The 26631-nt window shown below is 43.2% G+C and overlaps 3 protein-coding genes and 1 pseudogene across 3 annotated transcripts; all 4 read left to right on the forward strand.

Moving 5' to 3' along the window:
• The first annotated feature begins 393 nt into the window (after nt 1–393).
• On the forward strand, nt 394–3880 carry phpt1 (phosphohistidine phosphatase 1). The gene is made up of 3 exons (XM_069705540.1): nt 394–760; nt 2050–2177; nt 2250–3880. Exons 1-3 carry the CDS (start codon nt 595–597, stop codon nt 2340–2342), a joined length of 387 nt encoding a protein of 128 aa, XP_069561641.1. The 5' UTR covers nt 394–594; the 3' UTR covers nt 2343–3880.
• A 582-nt stretch (nt 3881–4462) lies between these two features.
• On the forward strand, nt 4463–19379 carry mamdc4 (MAM domain containing 4). Its single transcript, XM_069706719.1, has 29 exons — nt 4463–4514; nt 5722–5817; nt 6106–6267; nt 7650–7775; nt 7906–8139; nt 8327–8455; nt 9241–9396; nt 9541–9644; nt 9843–9998; nt 10660–10750; nt 10846–10959; nt 11450–11542; nt 11631–11768; nt 11859–11998; nt 12785–12893; nt 12997–13101; nt 13604–13738; nt 13903–14030; nt 14227–14443; nt 14544–14681; nt 14759–14886; nt 15088–15178; nt 15879–16028; nt 16144–16269; nt 16368–16492; nt 16649–16754; nt 17406–17599; nt 17697–17788; nt 18631–19379. The coding sequence occupies exons 1-28, from the start codon at nt 4463–4465 to the stop codon at nt 17775–17777; spliced, it is 3624 nt and encodes a 1207-aa protein (XP_069562820.1). The 3' UTR covers nt 17778–17788; nt 18631–19379.
• A 779-nt stretch (nt 19380–20158) lies between these two features.
• LOC138624960 (GTPase IMAP family member 9-like) lies at nt 20159–23685 on the forward strand (annotated as a pseudogene).
• Nucleotides 23686–23951: 266 nt separating this feature from the next.
• Nucleotides 23952–26299, forward strand: LOC138624952 (piggyBac transposable element-derived protein 4-like). The gene is made up of 2 exons (XM_069705553.1): nt 23952–24709; nt 24929–26299. The coding sequence occupies exons 1-2, from the start codon at nt 23974–23976 to the stop codon at nt 25909–25911; spliced, it is 1719 nt and encodes a 572-aa protein (XP_069561654.1). The 5' UTR covers nt 23952–23973; the 3' UTR covers nt 25912–26299.
• Nucleotides 26300–26631: the final 332 nt, after the last annotated feature.

Consider the following 26631-nt stretch of genomic DNA (forward strand, 5'->3'; position numbering starts at 1 on the left):
TTTAAAACTTTTTTTCTGGAAGATGATTTGCAATATTAATTGTCCTACTTAAGTAAATGGGAACAATTGTAATTGGCGACACAACAATTCAGAAAATATTACACATTATGGAACAGGTTAGGGTAGATATGCTAAAAAAAAAAAATAGAAAGAGAATAATAATATAACAATAGATTATGAATTCACGTATTACTTTGCATCAGTTAAGGAAGTAATGCAGTGAAGGGAATACGAGCAAGGGACAAACCCCGGCCCCCCTACACACACACACACACACACACACACACACACACACACACACACACACACACACACACACACACACACACACCATAAACAGAATTTAAATACTTCTATATTGCGTTAACATTTATTTTGAAGGCTAGTACCGGAAGTGAACTGGCTGCATCATGGCGGCGAAAGCGTGAAAACAGAACAAGCTTTCTGTTGATCTGATACTACTTTACATTACAACACCGATAACCCGCCGAGCTGTCGGGCTTTCCTGCGCAGACAGATACGGAGCCCGTCGAGAAGACCCGAACATTTGGTTTGTTGGTCGGTTTGTTGGTGTGGCTGCTGACGAGCGTGGAGATGTGCACACAGACGAGGGCGGCAGCTCTCATGGCCAACATACCGCAGGCGGACATCGACCCGTCCGGAGTGTTCAAGTACGTCCTGATCCGGGTTCACAGCCGAGAGGAGGGGGACGACTCGGGTGTGGATATAGTCCGAGGATACGGCTGGGCAGAGTACCACGGTGAGTCACGGGCACCAACCCTGGGGGGCACCAACCCTGGGGGGCACCAACCCTGGGGGGCACCAACCCTGGGGGGCACCACGAAACACGTCACACACACACACACACACACACACTAGCGTTATTATTATTTCAGGGGTGGATTCTGTTTCGTAAAATACCTACGTCATCAGATGCACCTGAACACATCTCGAGGAGGTGTCATTATGGGATCATTGGGTGTTTCGGGTCTTTTCAGCGTCAGACACCCTCTTCCAGGTGACCCATGTCCCCCCCCCCCCCCCACCCCCAGGTAACCTTCGCCTCTCCTCATGGGTGTCCTTGTTTTTAATCCAGAGCCATCTCCAGGATCTTTCCGCTGCCTCAGGTGACATTCTTGATGGTTCTCCTCCTTGATGCCGAGTTGGCCACAAAGCTTTTCAGCAGAACCTGATGTAGAGATGTGCCTCATGGTTCCTCTGGTTGTCACGGTTTGCACCGGCTGAAAAGGTTTGAAGGACATCGTGCACCGCCAGAATCAGGAACTTGATGCTCTGCGTTTCTACCTGCGGGAGATCTGCCCCCGAGACTTTCACCCTGACCAGACTCCCTGCTGGTTTATACCTGCAGCTTCCCTCTCATCCTTCACCACTGCCCTCACGTCATCCTGATCCAACCTCCACCTGTCTTTCCCCTCGTCCTTGTCGTTTTGAAATAGGGGATGTCTCCCCCGGGCCTGCTCCTCCTCGACGTTACCACCAGGACACCACAGTGTTGCCGTGACTCTCCTTGCTTCCCGGCCTCCGCTGCTGTCCACTTTCTCCCCGTGCTGACCTCCACTCCTGTCTGGGTCACTTGACTGTGTGTACATCTTGACCTTGGAGTCACCTTAAAGTCCTATTTCAGGGAGTCAAAGGACAACTGGATCTTTTTTTTTTTTTTTTTTCCTGAGCGTTGTAGTTCACCTTCAAAGCGCCACACGTTATTTTGTGTCTCTTGCTGTGTGTCTTGCTCCTGTGATATTGATGAGGAGGTATTAGAAACACCTGTCAGTACAGACTACAGCCTTCAACGTGCCCAAAATTAAGATTTGTGCCCTCTTTATGATTGCATTCGGAAAGTCAGGTTTAACAGGTGATCAGCCTCCTGAAAACTGGAGTCAGCACATCTACGCCATGAGCAGTCATTTATGATTAGGAATAAAAGACTTTTTGAACAACTCCAAGTCCCAGTTGTTGTTGGTTTTTTTTTTACAAATATGTATCTATTGACCGTTTTGAATTTGTATTGTCTGCATCTCCTTCTTGTAGCTGATATCTATGAGAGGGTTTCAGAGGAGCTGGAGAAGGACGGCCACCTGGACTGTGAGTGTATCGGAGGAGGGAGGATCAAACACGACCCCCAGGACAAGAAGATCCACGTCTATGGCTACTCCATGGTAAGTGTGTGGAGAAAAAAAATAATTTGATTTTTCTTATTTGGAACATTGATATTCTACTTTTCATTGCAGGGATTTGGAAGAGCAAACCATGCAGTGACCACTGAGAAACTGAAGACTCTGTATCCAGACTACGAGGTGACCTGGGACAATGAAGGCTACTGAAATGAGCTGAGAGCAGCTGCTGCTGGATTTCCTTTTAATCCCGGACTGACACAGTTATTTTGTGAAACCCCTCGTTAGCAGGCAGAACGCACCATTAAAAATCCTTGAGTCTGATAGGGAACATTTTGAAACCACGTTATTTATCCAAGACTGACTCACACGGATGATCAGACGAATTACTGGAGTGGTTTTTTTTTTAATGTTTTTTTAATGCAACAAATTTCGTAAAGAAATAAGCTCATGATGTTGTTTTTCACATTTGTACTCTATTTACATCTAAAACCAACGCAAGCCTACCGTAATGTCATTTGCAATTGAGGTGGTGGAAACATGTTGGCTGACAGTTTTGCAGAAGGACGATCACTCACTGACTTGTTGAGTCACACCGCCTCGTAGATTTGACCTCATCACTTGAGATGTTGCAAAGTGAGTCTTATGTGGTGATGTATGTTTCATAAATGCCTCCTGAAATCTGCGTTCCTCCACTGCACAGCAAACAACTCGAAAACACCTCATGTCGCTGCTTATCTTATTTTTTTACAGCGACTGCGTTCCACTCATCTGAACTGTAAACTGCTGACTGATGTGACCTTAATGTGGGAAGATAAAAGCAAATGAACTTGTTGCTCTTGAAGATACCCGGTGTGCTGAAGTATTTTGAAATCGTGATAAACTGTGAGAAGATAAAGTTATGCATGATTTAAGCAATGTTTGGAGCCGTTAGGCGGATGTTATTCCAGTATTTACTCCCCTTTCCCATCTTTTTAGTCTCGGTTAGTTCCTGAGAAAACTCTGCAGCAGCTAAGTGCTCAGCGAGTCGCTAACTTGAGTTGACTGTCACTAAAAACAGGTACATCTTATGACAGGAAACAAGATAATTGCAATACATTAAACTGAATGAAAACATTAAAGTTTTAGCTATAAACTGTTTCCTGAAAAAAAAAAAATCGCTACAATGAGTTTGAGAGGTGAGGAACTTCTTAATTTAGCCTAGTTTAGCACAAAGACCAAGCAGGGGACAACAGTTAGCCTCGTTATACCCACCAACAATTTCACAGCGGTTTTGTAGGTTATTACTAGCAAGTTATTTAAATTGAAATTATATTTGTTTTTTATCCACAGAATAGTTAGGCCTGAACTAAACCTGAAAACACTTCTTTTTTTTTGCCACTTCCTGTTATTTTGCCTTCAAGAAATGGCCGAAACACATCCAGGTATCTGTCATGTTATAAATCCTCCGCAAACATTCATGACATCGATGTTGAGCGCTGAAATCAGGTGTGATCAAATGAACCAGATGTTCATTTTCAACTCTCCACAATGATCCTGTGATTTTGACCCCAAAAAAAGATTCATTATCTCGAGAAATTGTCCTGTTATTTTCTCGTGATAATGAAATAACTTATATTCTTGAGATAATCACGTACAAAAAATAAATGCAAGCTTAGCGGTTTTGGGCTTACATAGGACCTCGCATGTAGGACCTCTTAACGTTTGGATTTCAACGTGTCAAATAAAAAACAAGATGCAACTGTAAATCCCGCCAGCTGTGGAGTGTAATTGGGTGTGTTTCGTCACTTTTGGAGGGAGGCTAAAAATCTTCTGAGAGAAAACATTGATCCTCCTGCTTATGAAGTGAATGTGTTGAAAATCAAGTGTAGTTCAAGCAAATGTTACTGTAACATAAACCATAAAAAAAAAAATGTAATAAGGCAAAAAAAAATTTTTTTTTTAACTTGTAATGATGTAGAAATAATACCTGAACAGTTCTGAGATGGAATTGTATTGTTTTGTCAGTTGTGACGACTCTGCATGTTTGCAGCATCAGACTGAGACTAAACTAAATTCCCTCCTGGGATTATTTTGTGTCAATTTTATCACAGTTTGCATCTGACTTGCTCTACATGTCTCTCACCAACTGTCGACACAAGTCATTGCACAATTTATGGATGTCTCCTGTGGAAAATTGTTTTATAGTTTTTTGCTGCAGTTGCATGCTGGGTGATTTTAAAGTCCGGCTGTTATCTGAGAAACAGAGACGAGGGCAGAGTCAACTTGCACAGTACATCCAGGTTGTGTTCAGACCTGCAGACTGATCTGGTGGAAGAGGAATAAAGAAGATGATACGTCTAAGGAGCTCATCCCTCGTTCTGCTGTTCGCTCTGCAGTTTGGTAAGAGCACATTCAGCCAGTATTTAATAAGATTTCTATTCCAGAAATGATGCTACTGGTCATTCTAAACCTGTGGTATGATGTAATTCACAGAGAGAAGTAATGTTCTGAAAGGTTAGTTGGCTTTAGATCTCAAAAAAGCCACAAAAGTTACATAATTAGACAAAAACCAAAAGGTCTTACCACCTTTTTCTAAACATTTAAACTTTTTTTTATTCTAAGTTGCACTGAAACAATTTTCCAAAGTCAAGAATCAGCTTTGACATTCTTGCCCCAAGTAGTTGAACGTGTTTTCTGCAGTTCAGCTTCATCTCAGTCTTTCAGTCTTCTTTATTTTATTTCCGGGAATTTGGCAATACAGTAGTTTTGTTTTACAATTTGATATCCACACTGGTATTTTGTTGACAGATTATATTAATGGATTTGACTCCATTTAAGCCAACTTCAAACAAGTGTACAGATAAATGCATAACTCCTTTTGTATTTTCCACTCTTGCACTGTAGAGTCAGCATTTCGACCTTTTTGTTAAGAAATATTTACAGAAAATCTTTCAGCTGTAATGAAGTCTGGTCAGATTTTTTACAGAGGGAGGATGATGCACTCTGGGCATCCGGACTCAAAAGTCCTGTGGCTGTTGTAATGCCTAACTTCCGGCCGTTAGGTCATTAAAGCACAAACTTTCAATCGGAGAACTTTGGTTGGACGGATGGCTTTCCGCTGGCATTAACCTGAATTACTTCTCTGTGACCTTTGAGCCTGCCGGCATTAGTCGGGTTGTAAATCTCTGACTAATGATTCCTGATAAGCGGGTGTGGGGCTGAGTCATCTGTGGGATTTTACACAGCCAGAAGCAACAGAATAGAATATGTGAATTATCTCGGTAGAATAACCTGTGAGGTCCTGCTGAGTAATTTCACTCCACTCTCTTTCGATGGAAAATATTCAAAGTTTTTATACTGGTTGTTGTATAAGTCAACTTGAAGATCTTAAGTTTAAACATTGGATTAAATGAAATTTGATAGTTTATTTTTGACTTTGAATACAACTCCACTCAAGGTCCCCTCACTTGCTTCTGCTGGGATTTTTGACCACATCACACAGCCTTGATTAGCAGATAGAGTTTGAAGATGTTTAAACTTTCCTTTGAAACGACCCATCCAGGCTGTGATTAAGTGAACCCTGTGATTGTTTTATGTTATTACCCAGCTGCTGGTTCTTGTGCTCAACCATGTCTGACTCCTGAGAGGAAATGTGACTTTGTGTGTGACTGTAAAGATGACTGCAGTGATGAGCAAGACTGTGGTAAGTTTGAACGTGTCATTTAAATATAGCATCAGATGCCACATTGAAATGTAACTTGGATCACTCATTAATTCAAAAAAAATAATTTGCTTGTTTGTTATTACCAACTTAAGTGTTACTTTTTGCTGTTAGTAAAAAACGGACTAATACTGGTATCATTAGTACAGAACAAAGAAGGTCAGGGAATATGTTTAGGAATTAGTAAGTAAAACCTTCCCTGATTGGATCTGCATACTAGTGTTTTGGTTATACATCCAGTCTGATATCACTTGTTTTACCCCTCTGAAGGCTACAGAGGAAAAGGTTTTGAGTGTGACTTTGAGGACGCAGGAATGTGTGGATGGATTGACCAGTCGCTCAATGCAGCGTACAGATGGGAGAGACTTCAGAGAGGGGTGATGCTGCCTGACAGTGGGCCTTCCTCTGACTACACCACCGGCACAGCTACAGGTACAGGAGGTGGTCTTTTTTCCTCTCATGTTATACAGTATATTCAGCAGGGTAAGGGTGGGCGATACAGCCCTAAACTAAAATCACAATAGCATTTCTGCTTTAATCATTTTCTTGATGATATGACAAAAGTATGACATTTTTTTTAAATTATTGATTTAAAGAACATATTGTGCAACAAAATAAGTAGCCAGTCTGCCATGGTTGATGTTGCTGTGCATAAGTTACAGATCTATTGTAACGGTATGTCAGTAAGTTGGCTTTATCACAATATGAATTGTTTATCTTATTGGCTACCTGTGAAATCAAGAATATTATTTAAAATCCTTCTTTCCATACATATAAAGCCCTTAATGACCAAACTCCATTGTTATTTTAAAGACCTCACAGTACTAATATACAGCGCACTCTGCTCTCAGAGAGCAGGTTGTCAACAGTATTTCTAAAAGTAGAATGGGAGGCACATTGACGAACCAGCTCACATTTTGGGTTTTCTTTAAACATTTTATATTAATATTTGTATTTAAAGCTGCTGAAATCAGTATCTTTATATTAGCAATTCATCAATTGTGAAAAGGTTGCTCGCTCCTACTTACAAGCACATAGACCTTTCTCACTTTGCTCTACAGGCTTAGTGTATTTTAACTCATTGGTTTGGTCTCCGGTCTGCACCCTGCAGTCTTGATTCAGCAGTACTAGTACTAGTGGTAAGACAGCTTTAAAAACCCACAGTTCACTTTCTGGTCGACACCAAACAACAGACTGACAAAGTCGGCGACTAGCTGGTGAGCATAGTGGTGCATTTAGCAGCTGAAGAGCCAAATGCTTATTTAGAGTTGGTAGAGACCAAAAACAGAGCTAAAAGAAGGGTGAATGTTGAACCTGAATTCATTAGTTGCAGAGAAAAACAAACATGAATGATAATGTTGCTCCATCAGTTTAGAAAAGTGCTCTAGAAACAAGGTTTTTTTTATTATAATTATTATTATTTCTGCATAAAGAGGCCACTGTATGCTAACAAGCTATAAAACACAACACTGTCCTAATGAGTTCTCACCTGTTGGTGCTGGTCAGGTAGCTCACCAAAACAATGAGCTAAAACAGGCTAAAATGTCTGCAGAGCTACAGATGATTATGTCATTACAAACAAAAGACTGCAGGTAATAATCTCATTCATTAGTACAGCTTTACAACTTGTGAAAGTCCAATTACCAGAAAAATAATGTCATGTGTTGTTATTGTAATAATTGAATTTCCACTCACATTTCCAGTTTGTTCAGTAAGAATAACAATTTAGTCTGGTTATCAGGCAAAGATAAAACTGCACTAAACTGCAGTTTTAATAACTTCAAATGTAACGTGTGATATTTGCCACCACACAGGGGGGTTCATGGGAGTGACTGCAGTGACACGAGAGTCTCACCTCACAGCAGTTTTAACCTCTCCAGAGATCAAAAAGTCCTCATCAACATGTCGTGTCCGTCTCCGATACTTCCTGTGGGACTCAGGTAAGGACTCTGCAGCTCATACATCTACGTTACAGTATAATATTAGCTGTTCTAATTGTATACACTGAGATAGCATTTCATTTTCCCTGCAGCTGCCCTGCTATTAAACTATTTGTTCCATTCACTAAAGGTTTCACAGGTCTGGGCTCTGCACCTTTGTGGGCGTCCATCCTGCACCAGGACTCTGAAGAGGCTGTCGTGTGGCGTCCTGAGGCCTACAGTAACCGCGGCTGGAGGGAGGCCACCATCTTCCTGGGACATATTAACTCGACCTTTCGGATCCGTCTTCACTCGCAGCGAATAATTGGAAGAAGAGGAGATGTGGCCATAGACCAGCTGGAGTTTCTAAACTGTGCTCTGCCCTGTGAGTCCCTCAAAACATCCTGGACATCTGCCATCCCTGCCCTCTATGGAGTTTTGAGTGTAACAAAAACAATTAGCTGTGATAAATTAATCAATTTAAAATGCATTTCTACATTGTTATTTTGATTATCATAATAGTGATTATTATTTTTTTTAATTTTTTTAATTTTTTATTATTGCATCACCAGCACCACCAGTCAATGGGACAGGCTGTCCAGCAGGGATGCAGAAGTGTAACCACGAGGGCTGTGTGGAGCTGCGGCAGGTCTGTGACGGCACCGATGACTGCGGCGATGGGACTGATGAACAGAACTGTGGTGAGGAATCAGATCTGATGTGGATCCCTCTGACACCACATTACAGTAATATATAGGAATATGTTCAGAGATGTATGACTCATTCAATAAAAACTAACTTAAACAAGACTTATTGTGGACAACAGGCTCAACCAAATCTGCAGATATTTTCTAATACAAATATAGTTCCAGAGATTATTCAGACAAAAACTGGATGTTATGTAAAGATATTATTGTTTAGTTTAAAAAAAAAATAAAATAAAATAAAAAGTTCAAGGTTTTAGCACCACAAATGAAATTCCAGCAGCTTCCTTTGAATTTTTGTAGAGGCAGAAGTTTCAGACCCAGGTATCTTAAAAAGCAGGAACATAGAACCAAACATATCTGCAGCTCAATGAATGGTTTTAGTGAACTGACCCTTTAAACGGCGGAGTCTCCTCTACGTGAACATACTTGTCCTTAACCGCTTCAAAGCATTTCCATGACATAAACACTATTTAAATTGATCCAAATTACTTTACAAAATCTAGTCATATGTGTTGAGTGTGAAAAAAAAAAGATATGCACTTTCTAACTTCCTCAAGCTTTCAATTGCATATCATTGTCTTCCTCAGCAGTTGTCATGGGGCCACAGTCCTTAATTTGTGTGACCTGTGTGTGTGTGTGTGTGTGTGTGTGTGTGTGTGTGTGTGTGTGTGTGTGTGTGTGTGTGTGTGTGTGTGTGTGTGTGTGTGTGTGTGTGTGTGTGTGTGTGTGTGTGTGTGTGTGTGTGTGTGTGTGTGTGTGTGTGTGTGTTGTGTCTGCAGGAGAGTACCAGCGCTGTGACTTTGAGGAGGGCCTGTGTAGCTGGGACCTGAGGTCAATCTCCAGACTGAAGTGGGTCAGGACGACTCAGAGGGACATCTCCACCTCAGATCCGATGAAGGGCCCTGGCAGAGATCAGTCCACCAACAGTGTATCAGGTATCATCTTGTATATTTTCACTGTTGAATGTTTTCAGCATTACTCTTTTCATTGGAAGTATATTAGGTGTCTTTTTTTTTTTTTAATGAAAACTACATAAATAAAAAGTAGTAATGATAATATTATTATTATCATCATTGCAGGTCACTTCCTATATGTCACTGTACCTGATGGTGTTTTCTTAGATGACTGGGCTGCTTTCCAAAGTCAGTCTCTTCAACCCACCAATAGTTCAAATCCTTGCAAGGTGAGCCCCAATCTGGCTCCCTCCTCAATCAGAGAGGTTTTTAATTTTACTCCTACATGGCAGGTTCACAGAAATTCACTTGCAGAGAAATTCACTTACTGATACTCTTCAAAAACAATTGTTTTAATGTGGAAAGCATTTTTTTACAAAAGAAAATAACTTGGCAACTTGGCAATTTCCTGTATCTGCCTGCCGCAGATGGTGATGTACACTCACCAGTTTGGACCGAGGTCCGGCGGTTTGACGGTGTTGGTGGCAGATCGTTACATCTACCCGGTGTGGGAGAGGGGCGGCTCGCTGGGGGATCTCTGGGTGAAGGCAGAGGTGGACATTGTCACCAACTCCACCTTCCAGGTGAGTCCTTCTCACAGGAGAGTTTACTGCTAAGGATGCTAGATGTCGCCTAAAACATCTTTAAAACAGATATATTGATGCTAACGATTCATGAATAAAAATACATTTCAAAACAATTGTTAATTTAAATTTTCTACGTAAATGTGTGGAAGTTAATGTACACAAACAGACATAACAATTCTCACAATCATGTAATAGTAAAGCCTGACTGATACAAAATGTTCCAGATCAATTCTGACATTTAACAATTCAAATGTCTAATAAATATATCATTAATGTTATATATCATAAAGATTCTTTCTTTTATAAGAACCAACATGTACATGCATCGTCATATAAGAGTTTGTACAACAACCTTTTTTGCAATTACCTATAACAAGTACTGCAGCTTTGTATAGAAGACAAAACACATCAAATATCTCATGATGACAAAATTACAATGTTCCTACAGTTTGGGGTCTTCAAGTTTCAGATATATTCAGTTATTAATTCAATTTATAATTTAAAGTAGTATTTTTGTTTTCAACTAAATCTATAGCGAACCTCTAATTTGGAGGTTTTAGTCTCTTTTGTGTTCAGATGTCATTTACAATGATTGCAGCTGACATGTAAAAATAATTTGCTTCTTATCTACTCAGCTCTGAATCTTGTCTCCCTATAGATCGTGATAATGGCAGCAATCAGAAATTTAAAATATGGAGGCATCGCTATTGACAACATTGTGTTGTCTCCTGGGTGCCGCGAATCAGCAAGTACGATTTTTAACTGTCTTAACTTTGACAAAAATATATGTGATCCCACATATGTAAGGAATGATGAATCTGTCTCACACTCTCCTCTTCAATAGCAAATAATTCTTTGGCAAAATACCCTAAATCCCCGGAAGACCCGTGTGCTGAACCGGATAAGATGTGTGACTTTCATGCTGACTGTGCAGGAGCAGAGGATGAAGCCAAATGTGGTGAGTTTCTTCATCCTGTTGACTCAGCAATGTTTTTGTTTTTTTTATCAGGGTCAACTAAAGAAAAAGTGAAGATGCTTATAGGGCCAGCAGGGGGCACTTCAGTGTGAACATTTTAAAATACTGTTGTCAGAAGGAGAGTCACTTTTTAGACTTTAATCATGGGGATGTCAAATAAAAAATAAATAAATAATCGCCACATTCAATGAAAACCTACTTTTTGAGAGGAGCATAATATATTTCAAATTGTGTACTCATATAAAACTGTTAAATTATACTCTACATTTTGGACAGTTTTGATACTTATATTTAAAAGGAAACTCAGTAGAATACTTTTCTGTATTATTTATTTATGTATGATCATTTATTTTTTGTTTCTTAGGGACCAAAATATGCATGGGGCGTCCCTTGTGTTTATGACTCATATCTTGTACACTGAAAGTGTATCGTGTTATGTTGAGTGTGACGTCTGTATGACTAATTGTTGCAGGGGACTTCTCTTACACTGAGGGCAGCTCAGGCTGGACTGACTCCAGCGTTGGGAGTCAAGGTTGGGTGCTGCATGAAAATTCCACAAGCAAAGGTACAAACACTTTTCTCAGCTCTTGATTTAACAACATCTCCGGTCTGAAACAAAATACTTTAACATTTGTCCATTTCCATTTTCGTAGAGGAGTACCTGTATGTAGCTGAGGCCCCCGGCCAGCAGCTGACTGAAGCCCAGACACGGACCCCCCTCCTGGGCCCCGCCGGTCCAGCCTGTAACTTGAGTTTTGATTTCGCACTAACTGGGAATCCCGAACACATCGGTAACTTATCATCTTCAATTTCTGAATTCTACCTTCTTCCAGGACACAACAGTTCTTCACATATGACACGTTTACATGTTTGTGCTGCAGGTGAGCTGTCTGTTCGGGTGATCGACAGCTTGCTCGGGATGGGGCCTAAGCTGTGGGAGTTTGCTGGGAAGACAGGAAAAGAGGAGGGAGCGTGGCAACACGTCGAAATACTTATTGGAGTCAGGAAACATCGCTTCCAGGTCAGTTTTTTCTTTGGGCTTCACTAATTTCTGCTCATATAATCATCATTTTCATTCATCCACACCGGCAGCAGCCCCTGTTGGAGGCGCTGTGTTTTCAGGTTGTCCGGCCATCCCATTCTTGTGAACATGGTATCTCAGGAATGCCTTTATGGAGTTCCTTCCAATTTGGTACAAAAGTTCACTTGGACTCAACAATGACCTGTTTAGATTTTGGGGTCAAAGGTCAAAGTTACAGTGACTTAACATCTGTGCCATCCTTTTAAACTCAATCACATCAAAATTAATTTCTTCAAACTTGGTGCAAATGTACACTTGAACTCAAAGATGGACTGATTGGATTTTGGTGGTTAAAGGTTACTGTGACCTCATGTTTGTCACATCAAAATGTTAATGATGGCAGATGTGAGCCACCAAAATACAAGTTCGAAATGAAAAAACATTCTGGTTGTCGGTTTACCACTTCCTGTAAGTCTTTTCTAACCTTCTGGTACCAGAAATATTCCAGCTGACATACAGGAGAGTATTCTTTCATCTGTTTGACTATAAAAAAAAATAAAAAAAATAAGATGGCAACCTTAGAAAATATGTGTGGTAACTCGTAAAAATAAGAGATTATAGAAACGAACATGATGACACACAATTACAAACAAGCATATATTTATGTTTTGTTTGGTATCTTCAGCTGTTTGAAAGCAGTCAAACAGTTGGGTCTTGTGCAACAGGTTAAAAATCCACTTCACTGCTGAAGTTGTTTCTTCGTTTTCCTTGTTTCATCTTCATCAGCTGGCATTTGAAGCTCGTGCTCTGAAACTTTGTGCGTGTGCCAAGATTAAAGTGAAAAACGTTCGCTTCACCAGCTGCCATGCTGACTACCTCCCATCTTCTCCAACAGGTAACTTCCACGACTATTTATGGTACACACCAATAATACACGTCGTATACTGCATCGTTTCATATTTTACATAGAAATGTCTCAATACTTTTTCCTGGGCCAGGGCTGTCATGTAACTTTGAAGATGGGCTGTGTGGATGGTATCAGGACAACAGTGACAACTTTGACTGGAAGGAGCTCAGTGGGATGGACCACACCATCGGAATAGGTACGCTCATTTAAACACAAAGGGGACAGCTGCTGCGTCTCTATTTGCGTACTTCCATTTGTACACCTGCATGTTAGTCCACGTACTTGTGTAGAGAGTGAATTTCATCAGTATGGTGTTGTCTCAAATCGCACATCGCTGTTCTGCACTTACCAATAATGAACATTATGTGTTGTGATCCTAGTTTTATCTTTGGCCGAAAAATCTGAAAATTAGGAGCTTTTTATTTATTTTTTATATCTGACATTTGGGGTGTTATTCTTGTTCCAGCTGTAAATGAGTGACAATGGACCAAAAACACGGCAACAGTAGTGCTGAATTCTGTAAATTAATATTAATTCCATCTTTATTTCTACTTTGCATTTTGATTATTTGCCCTTCAATGCTATAGTCTCCTTGAAAGTAATGAATATTAATTGAATGACCCTTCAAAAGTGCCATATGATGACAGTGCTGTTGAAACTCACTTAACTTCCTGTCCCATCTCTCTGTTGATGTCCAGGCAGAAGCCTTGTTGTGGACATGTGGAGTCCGTCTCTGCGTGGTGCGTTTGGACGCTTAATTTCATTTCCACAGTTGCCAGGTTCCACAGATTACTGCCTGTCCTTCTTCTTCAAACTCTATGGGCCAAACGCAGGTAATCTTGTTTGCACTGAGCAGATTAAAAATGTCAAATGTGTTGAGAATGAAAATCACCTCCTTTCCTGATAAAAGCTTGAATTTATTAGAGAATTTTGATTATTTCTATGCTATTTTACACATGCTTCCCCCCCTTTTCTTCCACCTCCTGATCCCCTCCAGGTGCTCTGAACGTGAAGCTGGCAGATTTGAACGGTTATGAGGCGGTGCTCTGGACCCGCAGTGGAGCTCATGACAACATGTGGCACGAAGCCCACAGTCCAGTACCGCAGCAGCACACAAGATTTCAGGTGTGGACCCAGCTGCATTCAGCATCAGTGAAGTTAATAAACAAAGAAGATATTTGAATCAGTCATTTGAGGTGTTTGAGAAACTCTGACCCCTTGTGGTAAAATAACGCGTCACTGCAGCTTCAACGGCAAGAATAAAATGTGTAATCTTCCTTCCTTTCCCACCCACCCTCTCCGTCCTTTGTCTCACCAACAGCTGATCTTTGAAGCAGTTCGCTCTGGCTTTGATGGGCAGGTGGCTATTGATGATGTGGCGTTTTTGGACGGTCCCTGCACCATCCCAAGGATGTGTTCGTTTGAAGGCCAGCTTTGTGGGTACAGAAGCTCTGGTAAAGTCCACTGGCTCCACCGCAGCGGATTCAGCACCAGCCTGACTGGACCCAAAACTGACCACACTCTGGAGAGTGGGCTGGGTAACAAAGTCCTATTATGTGACAGCATTATTTTAATATACATGCAAAAGAAACGGAGAAACAACGAGTTGTGATGATCCTGTGTCTGATCTGTGTCCAGGTTTCTACATGATGGTTAACACCGATGCAGCCATCCTTCCCTCGGGTGCCACCGCAGTCCTCACCTCCCCTGTTCGCCAAGGAACCTCCAAGACCGAGTGTGTCCACTTCTGGTATCACATGGGAGGAGAGAATCCTGGTGAGGCACCTTCACGTACAAAACACACACACAAAACTGTTAAAATACTTCACGATTTAACTGTGTGTACCTTTCAGGTTCTCTTACTGTGTATATGAAGCCAGTGAAGGGAGAGAGGGTGAAGATCTTCTCTAACAGTCTGAATCAAAGAGATGTCTGGCGCCATGGCAACGGCAACATCACGAGTGCTTTTGTGGACTGGCAGGTACAGTGTGGCTGCTCAAACAATTATAGACCCACGATGCAATTCATTTTATGTATTCAAAATAACCCAAATCATTAGAATCCAGAGACTCTCCAGCAGAATTTAACCAAGCAGCTACAGGGACGTGTAATTTGGAAACCTTAATATGAAGGATGTCGTGTTTGCTGTTTAAATGCAACTGATGTTAATTTTGTTCTGCAGCTGGAGTTCGAGGTGGTCGGAGCCGGAGGCAAGAACAGTTACAATGCAGTCGATGACATCGTCCTCTCAGCTCACCCATGTGAAGATCGAGGTTTGTGTTGAGCAGCAAAATTAAGGAGAAACACAGCAAACCTTCAGACTAAAGTGTATGTTCATACTATTGTTTCGTTTATTCATCTTACTCAAGTTTGCAAAGGCACTATTACAGCCACAAAAGTATTTGTTTTGTGTTAAGCGCCTCCTTAAAAGGCTTTTGAGCTCCCCTTACTGCACTCCTGAAGCTCTGGAGGGAGATTTCTAAAAACTGGAATTTGAAAGCAATATGAATATTTACCAGGCAGGGAGGGCCTAAAAGCCCTACTGAGTTGCATTGTGGGAAATGTAGGCGCTGTTGTTCTTGTGTTTTGGGGGACTAATCTATATTTATGATGACATGTTTGAATAGTCTTGGTGGCTCATTATAAGTCAGACAACTATATATATATATTATTCGTTTTACTCTTAGAGTCATTTAAACACTGATTATCAACGCATGTATTAAATGCCATAAAATAGTCAGCAAATATAATAATGATCACAAAGACCAAAGGTTTTGAATATACACTTAATTACTCACGTCAGATACCATCAGATCAAAGACTAAATAAAGAAATGTATAGAGATATTATTTCACATTATTTTAAAGAAAGACAAAGCTGTACCAGTACACTTGATATGTCAATATAAACAATATTACAAAGTTGTATTTGCTTTGTTTTAGCGTCCCATTTTTATTCTGTAAAATATCGCAGGTTCCAGGTGCAGTCTGGAGAGAGGGAAGTGCATCTGGAGCAACACTCAAAACGTCACAGTAGACACACTGGACTGGGAGCTGACGAGCCAGGAGGCGGAGCAGCATTACTCCATCCCGCCTGAGGACCACACCCTGGGCACGGAAAAAGGTTTACCCGAGAGACACACTCGCAGGGACAGAGCTACTTTGTGGCTAACGTTACATGCGATCATGTTTTTTTTGCTTCTTATCAAAATTACAACTTTCCTTTTCTTTCCTTACAGGTCACTTCCTGTTCTTGCCAAGCAGCAATCGAACGGCAGCTAATCAAAAAGCTCACCTGCTGAGCCCTCACCTGCCCCCGACCAAGGGCACCTGTCTGAAATTCTGGGCCTACAAGCCCCAGTCATGTAAGGATAAATGCTGTAAATGCACTTCAGAGCCAAATTCATCTTCGCGTATGGTAAATTTCCCTTTTGATATTCGGTCTTCTTTTGAACGTCTGCAGCGGACTGCCGGCTGAATGTAGGGAGGCTGTCTGAAGGTCGCCTCCATCAGCTGCTGGTGCTGAGTGAGCTGGGGGCGCCGTGGAAACGCTTTGATGTCAACATCACATCTACTGAGGAATACCAGGTCAGACTCATACTTACCACCAAACACGCTGTGTGATCCGCGTACTTACAGAGTTCTTCTGTCTTCTGTGTGTAAGTGTATACAAATGTCTTACATCTACGTTTGTGAGGAGACTGACGACTGTCTCTGCTGCCGTCTTGTGTTTGCTGTAAACAGATTGTGTTTGAAGGAATCAAAGGTGCATCGGGTGTTGTAGCTCTGGATGACATCGAGTACACCGTAGGGATCAACTGCGCGAACCAAGTCACAGATTCAGAGACAAGTAAGAGTGCAAATCCCGATTTCTATTCCAAATATCACACACCTGTGGTTTTGCATGTTTTTCATTCAGACTGATTGTTTTCTGTTTTAAAACTGCTTTCTTCTGAATAATTTAGATTTTAAGTCACCACTCACCCAAACGGCACTGCTTTTATTTTATGCTGTAGGATGACACTGTTCACTAATGAGGTCAGGTTGTTATAGTACTAATTTTAAATATAACATTCTCATCCATTTTTGATTAATCCAAAAATTAAAATGTGATTATAAAATGTTCATAATTATTCTGTTATTTTACCACAGTATATGGATCACCTTGTTAACTTGTGCTATTTGCTATAGATTGCTATCGTGGCACAGCTCCCTTTATTTTTCACACGCAGCTCATAGACTGTAAAGAAATAAAAATGGACGTAGTCTCCTCGTCTGAAAAGTGAAGTCAAAGAGAAAGTGTTTTACAATGCAATACCACCGAGGGACACTAGGGGCTGCCTCCAAGAAACCAATAGACTCCCACTCAAAAGTGTCAAACTCTCATGAATTAAAAAGTCAATCAATTTTTCCACAAGCTAGTACAAATATGGACTACTTTTTGTACTCCATCACAGTCTTCAATAGAACCGGACACTAATTGGTTTCCGTCTCTCTGCAGCCTCACCAAAGCGAGACAACGGAGGGAACGCAGCAGCGTTGGTGATCGTGGTGCTGCTGCTGATCGGTACATTGATCGCCGTCCTGGTTCACAACCTGCGAACCAAACAGAGAAGTGGTCCTTCATCATCATCTATCTCAGCCGAAGAGTGTTTCAATAACGAAATATATGAAACATATGACTCCGACCTTACAGTGAGTTCATCTGACGTTCAAACCTCTTTAATAAAGCTCACAACGTCATCTTCTCTTCACTCTGTCTCATTAATAATTAATGATGTGTTTATTTCAGCAAAACTATGTGACAGTTCCACCTGCGCAAAACCATCCAATGACAGCTGCCTTCAATGATGTCCCTGAGTATACAGAATAAAATCTGTTTGAGTAAGTGCATAACATGTTTTATTTTTTGATTTCATTTGTTGTGGAGACACACATGTCCTCGACTAGTATTGTTAGAAAAAAAAAAACAGTGGTAGACCTGCAGAAATACGTGTTTGACCACAAGAGGGCAGAAAGTAGACTTCAAAAATACCTAATACCTACATTACTTCGACATCCAGAAGAGACAAAGCATCATCATGGTGCCAAGTGAAGTCCTGTCTGTCTTCACCTGTTGAATGTCAATTATTATTAGGCTGTCTTCCTTTAGTCAATGAGCTAAAAGCCTCTGAAACTGCAAATAGAAGTGTTGATTCTTAGTGGGTTCGGCATCTGGAGCTTTTTCACATTTCAGTGAGGGGCTTGATCGGTAGAACGGAGCTTCGGTGTCACCTGCTGGGGAAAAACTGTACAGCCTGCATGGATTTTTTTTTTTTAATAAAACGAACTACATTTGGAGATTGGCTCTGGGCTATGGGAACTGGTTCTGGGCTATGGGGACATTGGCCATTTGCACATGGAATTTAAAAACACCCCCCCTTGACACAGCTTCCTTGGTTGTAAATGGGGATACTTATTGGATTTACTTTTAAAGGGAATATTTAAATTTTTGTCTAAAGCTTTAAATTCACTTTCATTTTTTTGAACAAATGTGAGAACTTATTTATTTATTATTTTATGTTTTAATTTCTTAAAATGTTTTTGCAGCACCTTTAAGAAAACCACAACAGAAATACCGTCACTCTTTACTGCAAAGTTTAAAGTAGTTCATCTTCCTCGACCCCTTTATGGAAAGATTAATGTTGCGCTCACAGAGCGAAAGACTTCTTTGTTTGTCTGTGCAGGTCTATGCTGACGTCAGAGAGAGGGAGATGGCGTGAGCTGATGGGTCCTGTAGTCCTGCCACTTTAAGGTGGCTTCATGATACTACAGCAGAAGAACTGCTTGTGTCGCCCTTACAGGACACACACAAACACACACACACACACACACACACACACACACACACACACACACACACACACACACACACACACACACACACACACACACACACACACACACACACACACACACACACTAAATACAAGCCCACATACTGACTCACAGTTGAAGGCCCAACTGGTGACGCTGCCTCAGATCTGGTGGAAGTCTCGAGGGACTCAGCTTTCCACCCATAGCTTAAAGGGGCAATCCTCCAATTTTACACGTGTGAATGAATATACTAGTTGTAGAGAGTAAATAACTCGCTCAATAATTCATCACATGTTACACGGCTGAACTGAGGTCAAGAAGGCTAGTGGGATCCATTAATAACAGACACAAGTTGCATTATGGAAGTAGACCTTGGTTCACGGAGGGACTAACGGTCTCCAGGCCCAATCTGTCTCACAAAAGTCCCACAGCATAACAGGAAGTTATGGAGTGCTCCTTTAAAGAGAAAGGAGAAACAAAAGGATGACTGCAAAGAGACTAGTTAGGACTTTTGGCAGAAAGGAAGCTGATTTGTAATCCTGCTGTCTGGAAAAAGATTTCAGACAGGTGTAGTATTTGTGTTGGAGGATTTACTGTGCTGACAAATCAAATCATTGAGCTCTGATGTTAAAATAAATAAAGTTGAGCTTTGAAACAGTGGTGTTAGTATGTTTTTTCCCCCTCTGAAAGTGAAAACTAGTTACCTGATCATCATTTCTCAAAATCAGAAAACATCCACACTCTCTAGAAGGTCTATATTTTCAATATTTTCCCTTAACCCTCGTGTTGTCCTCGGGTCAAAATGACCCGCAGCTGTGTTCAACCAAGTTCCATTTTATTTCTATATTTTTATATTTTTTGGGATCATTGGTGATCATTCTTTAAAGAAACCCTCACAGCCTCCTTGTCACCAATGATCCCAAAAAATATGAAAATAAAATAGAACTTGGTTGAACACAGCTGCGGGTCATTTTGATCCAAGGACAACAGGAGTGTTAAGTACTTATCTATCATCATGTTAGAAACTTTCACAAATCATATTTTTTGTTTATGGGTGGATCAAATTAAAATGATTGTGTTTGCTTAAAATTTGTGAAGAAATTATATTTATCAGTGTCAATTAATACGATGAAAACGGATAATCGACTGTTATAAAGAACACATATTTTTTCAGCCTTTCTTCTTAAATGTAAAGACTTTCTTAGTTTTCACTATCATTAAGATTGACATCAATTGATAAACTGCAAAGAGCATGCATGTTACACATTTTGGATTGAATATTTATCAGCTGATCAAATATATTGATACAAAATATACAAAAATCAATGTCCTGTGTCAGAGGATGAATGGTACCCCTGAAGTTACCATGCGGGAGGACACATCCATGCGTGCTCTTTATTGGTAGCTCCACTTCGATCTGCTCAAATGCCTTGTTAATCATTGGGAAGAGGGGGATGACGACATCCTGCCCTTAGCAACGGTCGAGTCTCTACGGCAACATCCTCCGATGTCCCCTCTCTCTGCTGTTGTCACCGTGACTCTCTTCTGTTATCAGTGAGACGGAGAGAGCGCTTCATTCGGATGACCTGATGATCGTGGAGGATGCTGTGTTGTCATGGGTGGCGTGAGAGCGACCACCGCAGCGGCAGCAGTTTGTGTCTGGCGACTTGAGTGCCTGAAGTTGGAGTGGACGCTGGGCAACTTGTGCACGACGCCCTCTCCTCCTCATCACCGTCAGTCATCTTCAATCCTGCACAAGACCAGAAACCTGCAGCGCGGTGCTGTCCTTCCTCATCTGGATCCTTTTGTGTCGGCGCCGAGCCTACCGCGTCTCATCCAGCGGCGCGTGCGGCTGAATGGATCCCGCCGTGCTTATCTTCTTGTTGTACGTGATGATCGCGCACGAACTGGTCTGCGGTTGGATGCATTACCGGAGGCATAGCGCCAAACCTCGCAAACGAGCAGCTGGACCTCTGCTGCGCTCAAGGTGCGCGCGCGCGTGCGTGCCTCCGTGTGTGTGTGTGTGTGTGTGTGTGTGTGTGTGTGTGTGTGTGTGTGTGTGTGTGTGTGTGTGTGTGTGTGTGGATCAATGGTTGATTGCAGAAAAAATGATGCAATATGAACTAAAGTTATATGGTGCAGTGGATGTCTCACTCTTCACTCTTTCTAGTAGAACCTGTGAGATTGTACTATCTCCCTTTAAATTACCTGTACTTCCTCCTCAGTTCCCAGGTGTGTCAGGGACCCTGGAGGGCCACCAGCCAGTCGGTCAGGACTTACAGAGGAGGGGGGGACATGAGGAAGAGTGGACGCTTTGTGAGGAAGGCCTGATGAAGAGAGAGGAGAGACACCTGTTGAATAATGACTTCGGAGAGTGAGCTGGTTTGCAAGCCTGATCCAGTTCACCTCACCTTTAATTCAGCTGCACATATGGGCATTTGACCAAATATTACTGTGGTTATGTCTGTGACATGTAAAGCATTTGACATCTTTACCAAAAGGAATCCATGTCTGACTTCAATCAAGATGCAGAAGGCCAAACTGCAGAGCGGGTAAGAATAACAAGGCCACAAAAATGCAGCATTTTTTCTATAATATAAGGCACTGCATGTCAAGTGATGTACATGACGGAGCCTCTTTTCATCTGTTTACAATTCAGTTGCACCTTTCCCAAAGGGTTGTTCTGTGCTTTTTTGTTGTTGTTTGGTTCAAAGACAACCTTTTAACCCTTGTGTTGTCCTCGGGGTCTCTGTGACCCGGGTCCACAGGTAACAGCGGCGAGATCGTGATCACTCGTGTTGTCCTCGGGGTCACAGAGACCCGGGTACTTGTTTTTCTTTGCAAAATGATTTTCACTCCATATTTTCATAGCACCACAGGCACCAAACTATTTCTTCTTTTTTTTTTTTTTTTTTTGCAAATGTGCACAAAATTGACAAGAAACTGATCAAAGTGATTCAACATATGTTTCAATATATTTCAGTAAATAATTTAATACATTAAGCATCAAAGTCAGGATAAATACTCTTTCAGACATTCAAAACGTAAAAAACCCCATGGAAGGAAACAAATAAATATTTCAATAAATAAGATAATGTTGCACTAAATAAAGACATCCTGTAAGGTCACTTGTCCTTCCTGTGAGCTTGTAGTGACACGATAAGCCTGAGAGTCCCAGCGGGGGCAGCAGGCCTCACGCGGAGCCTCCGGTCCTCACAGGACGTCCTCGGGTCTCTGTGACCCAGGCCTCCTTTTTTTGCGACATATAAACGTGTCCAATTCCATTGTGACTGATTACATTTATTGTGTAATGTCTGTTGTAACCATATTGTTTATGCGCTACCTGTTCTTAATCTTGTCTTTTTTGTGGAATGTTTCCAACAGTCACAGAGATGTTACGAGGAAACAATCGGTCTTCCGCGGGGACTGTTCCTGTTGGTGATATTGGTAAGCGGACAAACGTGCCACTGCCAAAAGAAACACAAAGGTAAGTGTTACCAAAAACACATACAAAATAAGCAAACCATCATCGAGTCAGCAGGTTTGTCAGGAGAGCAGAGTGAATGCGAAAAGCCCCTCATAGGACTCTAAATGTAGACAAAGAAGCGTTTGTAATTCTGAAAATGAGTTGGTCCATTCGCGAGTACACCAACACAACCGATGTTCTCCCCTGCGGTACTGCCGACGGTTGGGAATACAAAGTCACGTATGTAGAGCTGCTTCTGGCTTTATAGCTTCTATATTATTGTAGTGTTGTATTGAGGATAGTAATAACTTGAGAATGCACACCGTTGCACAAAGAACGAGCACTTGATTTAGTGAAACAAATGTTGTCGTTGTTTAGTTTGTGTTTTTTTTTTTTAATTATTTATCCTGCACAGGGTCCACGTATCTGAAGGAGCTGCGAGTCGTTTTATTTGGAAAATCGGATCGGGCAAGAGTTCGTCAGGAAACACCATCCTGGGCCACGTTGATGCCTTCAAAGAGGACACGTCACCTCAATCTGTGACTAAAGAATGCCAAAAACAACAAGTGAAATACGGCGACAGGAAACTGGTCGTCGTCGACTCTCCGGGGCTGTTTGACTCCAACAAAACCCAACAGCAAGTGAAAGTCAGCATCGGGACGTGCGTGGAGCAGTCCGTCCCGGGGCCCCACGTTTTCCTGTTGGCGATCGCTCTCAAGTCGAGGTTCACGCAGGAGGAGCGGGACGCGGTGAAGTGGATCCAGGACAACTTTGGACCGGATGCCGACACCTACATCCTCGTGCTGTTTACACACGCTGACCTGCTGCTGGATAAATCTGTGGAGGAATACGTGGCGGAGAGCAAACATCTACAAAAGCTGATCAACGGGTGCGGAGGAAGCATTCGCTAGTCAACGACCGGAGGCCGGCCGAGCAGGATCTGGGTCGAGGAGCTTCTACGCAAGACAGAAGGCACGGTGAAATTCAACGGAGGAAAACACTACACCAGTCGGATGTACCGCAAAGCCCAGAGGAGACTCGAGGAGAGGAGGGAGAAGAGGAGGCAGGAGGAAGAGCGAAGAACAAGGCAGGAGAAATGCAGACTGGTGTAAAACAGCAGGCTTGGCGTCGCTGGGAGTGGTCGTGGCAGGAGCGTTTTACCCTTCGTACGCTCTCTTGGCACCGGGTGGAGGACTGGGACTAAGAAATGTCTACGATTGCACAATGGACATGTTTTTCTGAGTGAGTCACCTGTGATAAAAATGAACAATTGGTAATAGAGGCCTGACGGTTGTACAATTTGTAAAAAAAAAAAACAACAAAAAAACAGGACTCGCGTGCCACGCATACTCCTCATCCTCGCGTCTCCCCCACACACACACACACCCCTCGTCCTCTCGTACCGAGTACGCCCTCGTCCTCTCGTACCGAGTACGCCCCTCGTCCTCTCGTACCGAGTACGCCCTCGTCCTCTCGTACCGAGTACGCCCTCGTCCTCTCGTACCGAGTACGCCCTCGTCCTCTCGTACCGAGTACGCCCTCGTCCTCTCGTACCGAGTACGCCCCTCGTCCTCTCGTACCTAGTACGCCCCTCGTCCTCGGGTCTCCCGCAGGCAAACAAAAAAAGCAGAGAGATGGACTCGATTGCCTGTGGAAAATCTCGACCCGGTCCACGTTTTTGTCTAGTTTGCGTACGAGCAAACGTAACATATTAATCTAGCCCGAATCTGTCCTACACCTCGAAGCCATGGCTGCGCGTTTCACAGCCGAACAGGTCGTGCAACAGCTCATGTCGGACGTGCAGCAAGATTACGAAGACGAAGCGGAGGACGTGTCTGAGGAAGAAGACGGGGAAGAGTACAATCCGGACCACGACGAGTCCGCCTCGGAAGACGAAGAACAGGAAATTCCCCCGGGTGAAACTCTCCTCTCCAAAAACGGAAAAATAACATGGTCGTCAGCGTCGTACGCAAGAGGGCCAAGTAGAGCCGGAGGACAGCCGGAGGGGACCGAGGCGGAGCCAGGTCCCACCGCGTACGCGGCGTCGCACGCTCGCGACATAGCCTCTACCTTCTCCCTGTTTATCACCCCGGCGATAGAAAAGATCATCCTGGAGATGACCAATCTTCAGGGTTTCAGAAGGTACGGAGAGGGCTGGAAAGCGATGAAGGAGACCGATCTGCGCGCATACATAGGGCTGCTCATCCTAGCCGGCGTCTACCGGTCCCGAGGCGAGACCGCGGCCAGTCTGTGGGACGCGGAGAGCGGAAGGGTTATTTTCCGTGCCACTATGCCACTCAAAGTCTATCACACTTACTCGAGATTTTTACGGTTCGACGACCGCGAGACGAGACCCGCCAGACGCGCTGCGGACAAACTGGCAGCCGTACGAGAGGTCTGGGACACGTGGGCGGAGCGACTGCCGCTCCTCTACAACCCAGGGCCCGAAGTGACCGTGGATGAGCAACTGGTGCCATTCGGAGGTGGGGTTTCTACATTGTTTTTTTGCTGTGTCTCGTTGTTTACAGTTTTTTTTTTTACAAAAAATAACCTAACCGTGCGATTGCCAGCTTTCCTCTCGCTCTACTCGCTAGAGAAAAAAAAATAAAACAATTAATAAATTAGAAAATTAAATAATTAAAGAAATGTTACAAAATAAAAAAAATCATGACACAACCAAATGTCTTCTCCCCTCTCCAAAGGTCGTTGTCCGTTCCGTCAGTACATGCCCAGCAAGCCTGCGAAATACGGGATCAAGTCGTGGGTGGCTTGCGACGCCAGATCCAGCTACGCTTGGAAGATGCAAGTCCACACCGGGAAGCCTCGCAGCGGCGGCTCGGAGAAGAACCAGGGGATGCGAGTCGTGCTCGACGTGACGGAGGGTCTCGGCGGTCGCAACGTGACCTGCGACAACTTCTTCACTTCTTACGAACTCGGACGAGAGCTCCTGAAGAGGAACGTCACCATGGTCGGCACGGTGCGCAAGAACAAACCCGAGCTTCCGCCTGCGCTGCTTACGCCAAAGGACAGACGGGTGTTCTCGTCAAAGTTCGCATTCACGCCCACGACCGCTCTGGTGTCCTACTTCCCAAAGAAGAACAAGAACGTGCTACTCATGAGCACGCGCCACACAGAGGCCGCTGTCAGCGATCGCGACGACAGGAAGCCTGCCATCATCCTAGACTACAACTGCCACAAAGGAGGTGTGGACAACCTGGACAAGGTGATAGGGACGTACAGTTGCAGACGGATGACCGCTCGCTGGCCCCTGGTCGTATTCCACAACATCATCGACGTGTCCTCCTACAACGCGTTTGTGATATGGAGAGAGCTTAACCCTACCTGGATGCTTGGTAAAAAGAACAACAGGAGGGTGTTCCTGGAGCAGCTGGGCAAGGCGCTCGTAACCCCGTTCATCGAAAGAAGGGAACGTCTCCCTCGCACGGAAGCCGCCGCGTCGCTCGTGAAGGCCGTTCAGAGGTCCAGGTCTTGCGACGCGCCCGAGGATCAGCCCGCCCTCGCGTCGGCCCCAAACAGCGCGCCGGCTCTCGGGGCGAGTAAGAGGAAGAGGTGTCAGATCTGCCCGCCGAAGAAGGACAGTAAAACTCACACAGTGTGCTACGCGTGTAAGAAATACATCTGCAAAGGCTGCGCGGTCGCCTGCTGTCCCGCGTGCGCACGTTGAGCCCGTAGATGGCGCGGGACAGTTTGACCTGAGGACTCTGCGTGTACATACGATATGAGATAACGCTGGACGGTTTGACCCAGAGGACACCGGGTGTGTAGACAATATGGTATGTTACATTTCATGTAGCTGATGCTTTGTACCCAAAGCGACTTTTACAACACACCATCATCGGGAGCAATTTTAGGGTTCAGTGTCTTGCTCAAGGACACTTAGGCATGTGGACAGGAGGGGCTGGGATTGAACCGCCAACCCTATGATTAGTGTGCAACCCACTCTACCGAGTGAGCTACAGCCTCCCAGTGTACATACTGTCCATAATGGTTATATTGTATGTGTGTAGCAGTACTTGTAATCTGTGCAATGACAATAAAGTGAAATGTGGATCTGAATCTGAATCTGAATGTCAATATGAGATCACGCTGCGCGGGTTGACCCGAGGGTGCTGAGTGTACAGACAATAAGAGATGGCGATGGACAGTTTGACCCGAGGGCGCTGGGTGTCAAGGAAATGTGAGGACAACACAAGGGTTAAAGCCAGGAGTCATATTTGCCTTTTTACTTGTCTAAGATGAACCATGTAAATTCCATTTTCCCTGTTTGTTTAAGTTCAAGGAGCTTTGACTTGTTTCTCCTGTCTGTCAGGTGTCAATATCAAATAAAGAGGCCATGAAAATCAGCTTGTATTTAATACAGTGGAATGGGACACATTTAGTTGTA

The sequence above is a fragment of the Brachyistius frenatus genome, unplaced genomic scaffold (genome assembly GCF_029030835.1).
Source record: "Brachyistius frenatus isolate BFR_SWC_R1_liver_20210118 unplaced genomic scaffold, ASM2903083v1 Contig_3, whole genome shotgun sequence".
NCBI classification, from domain to species: Eukaryota; Metazoa; Chordata; class Actinopteri; family Embiotocidae; genus Brachyistius; species Brachyistius frenatus.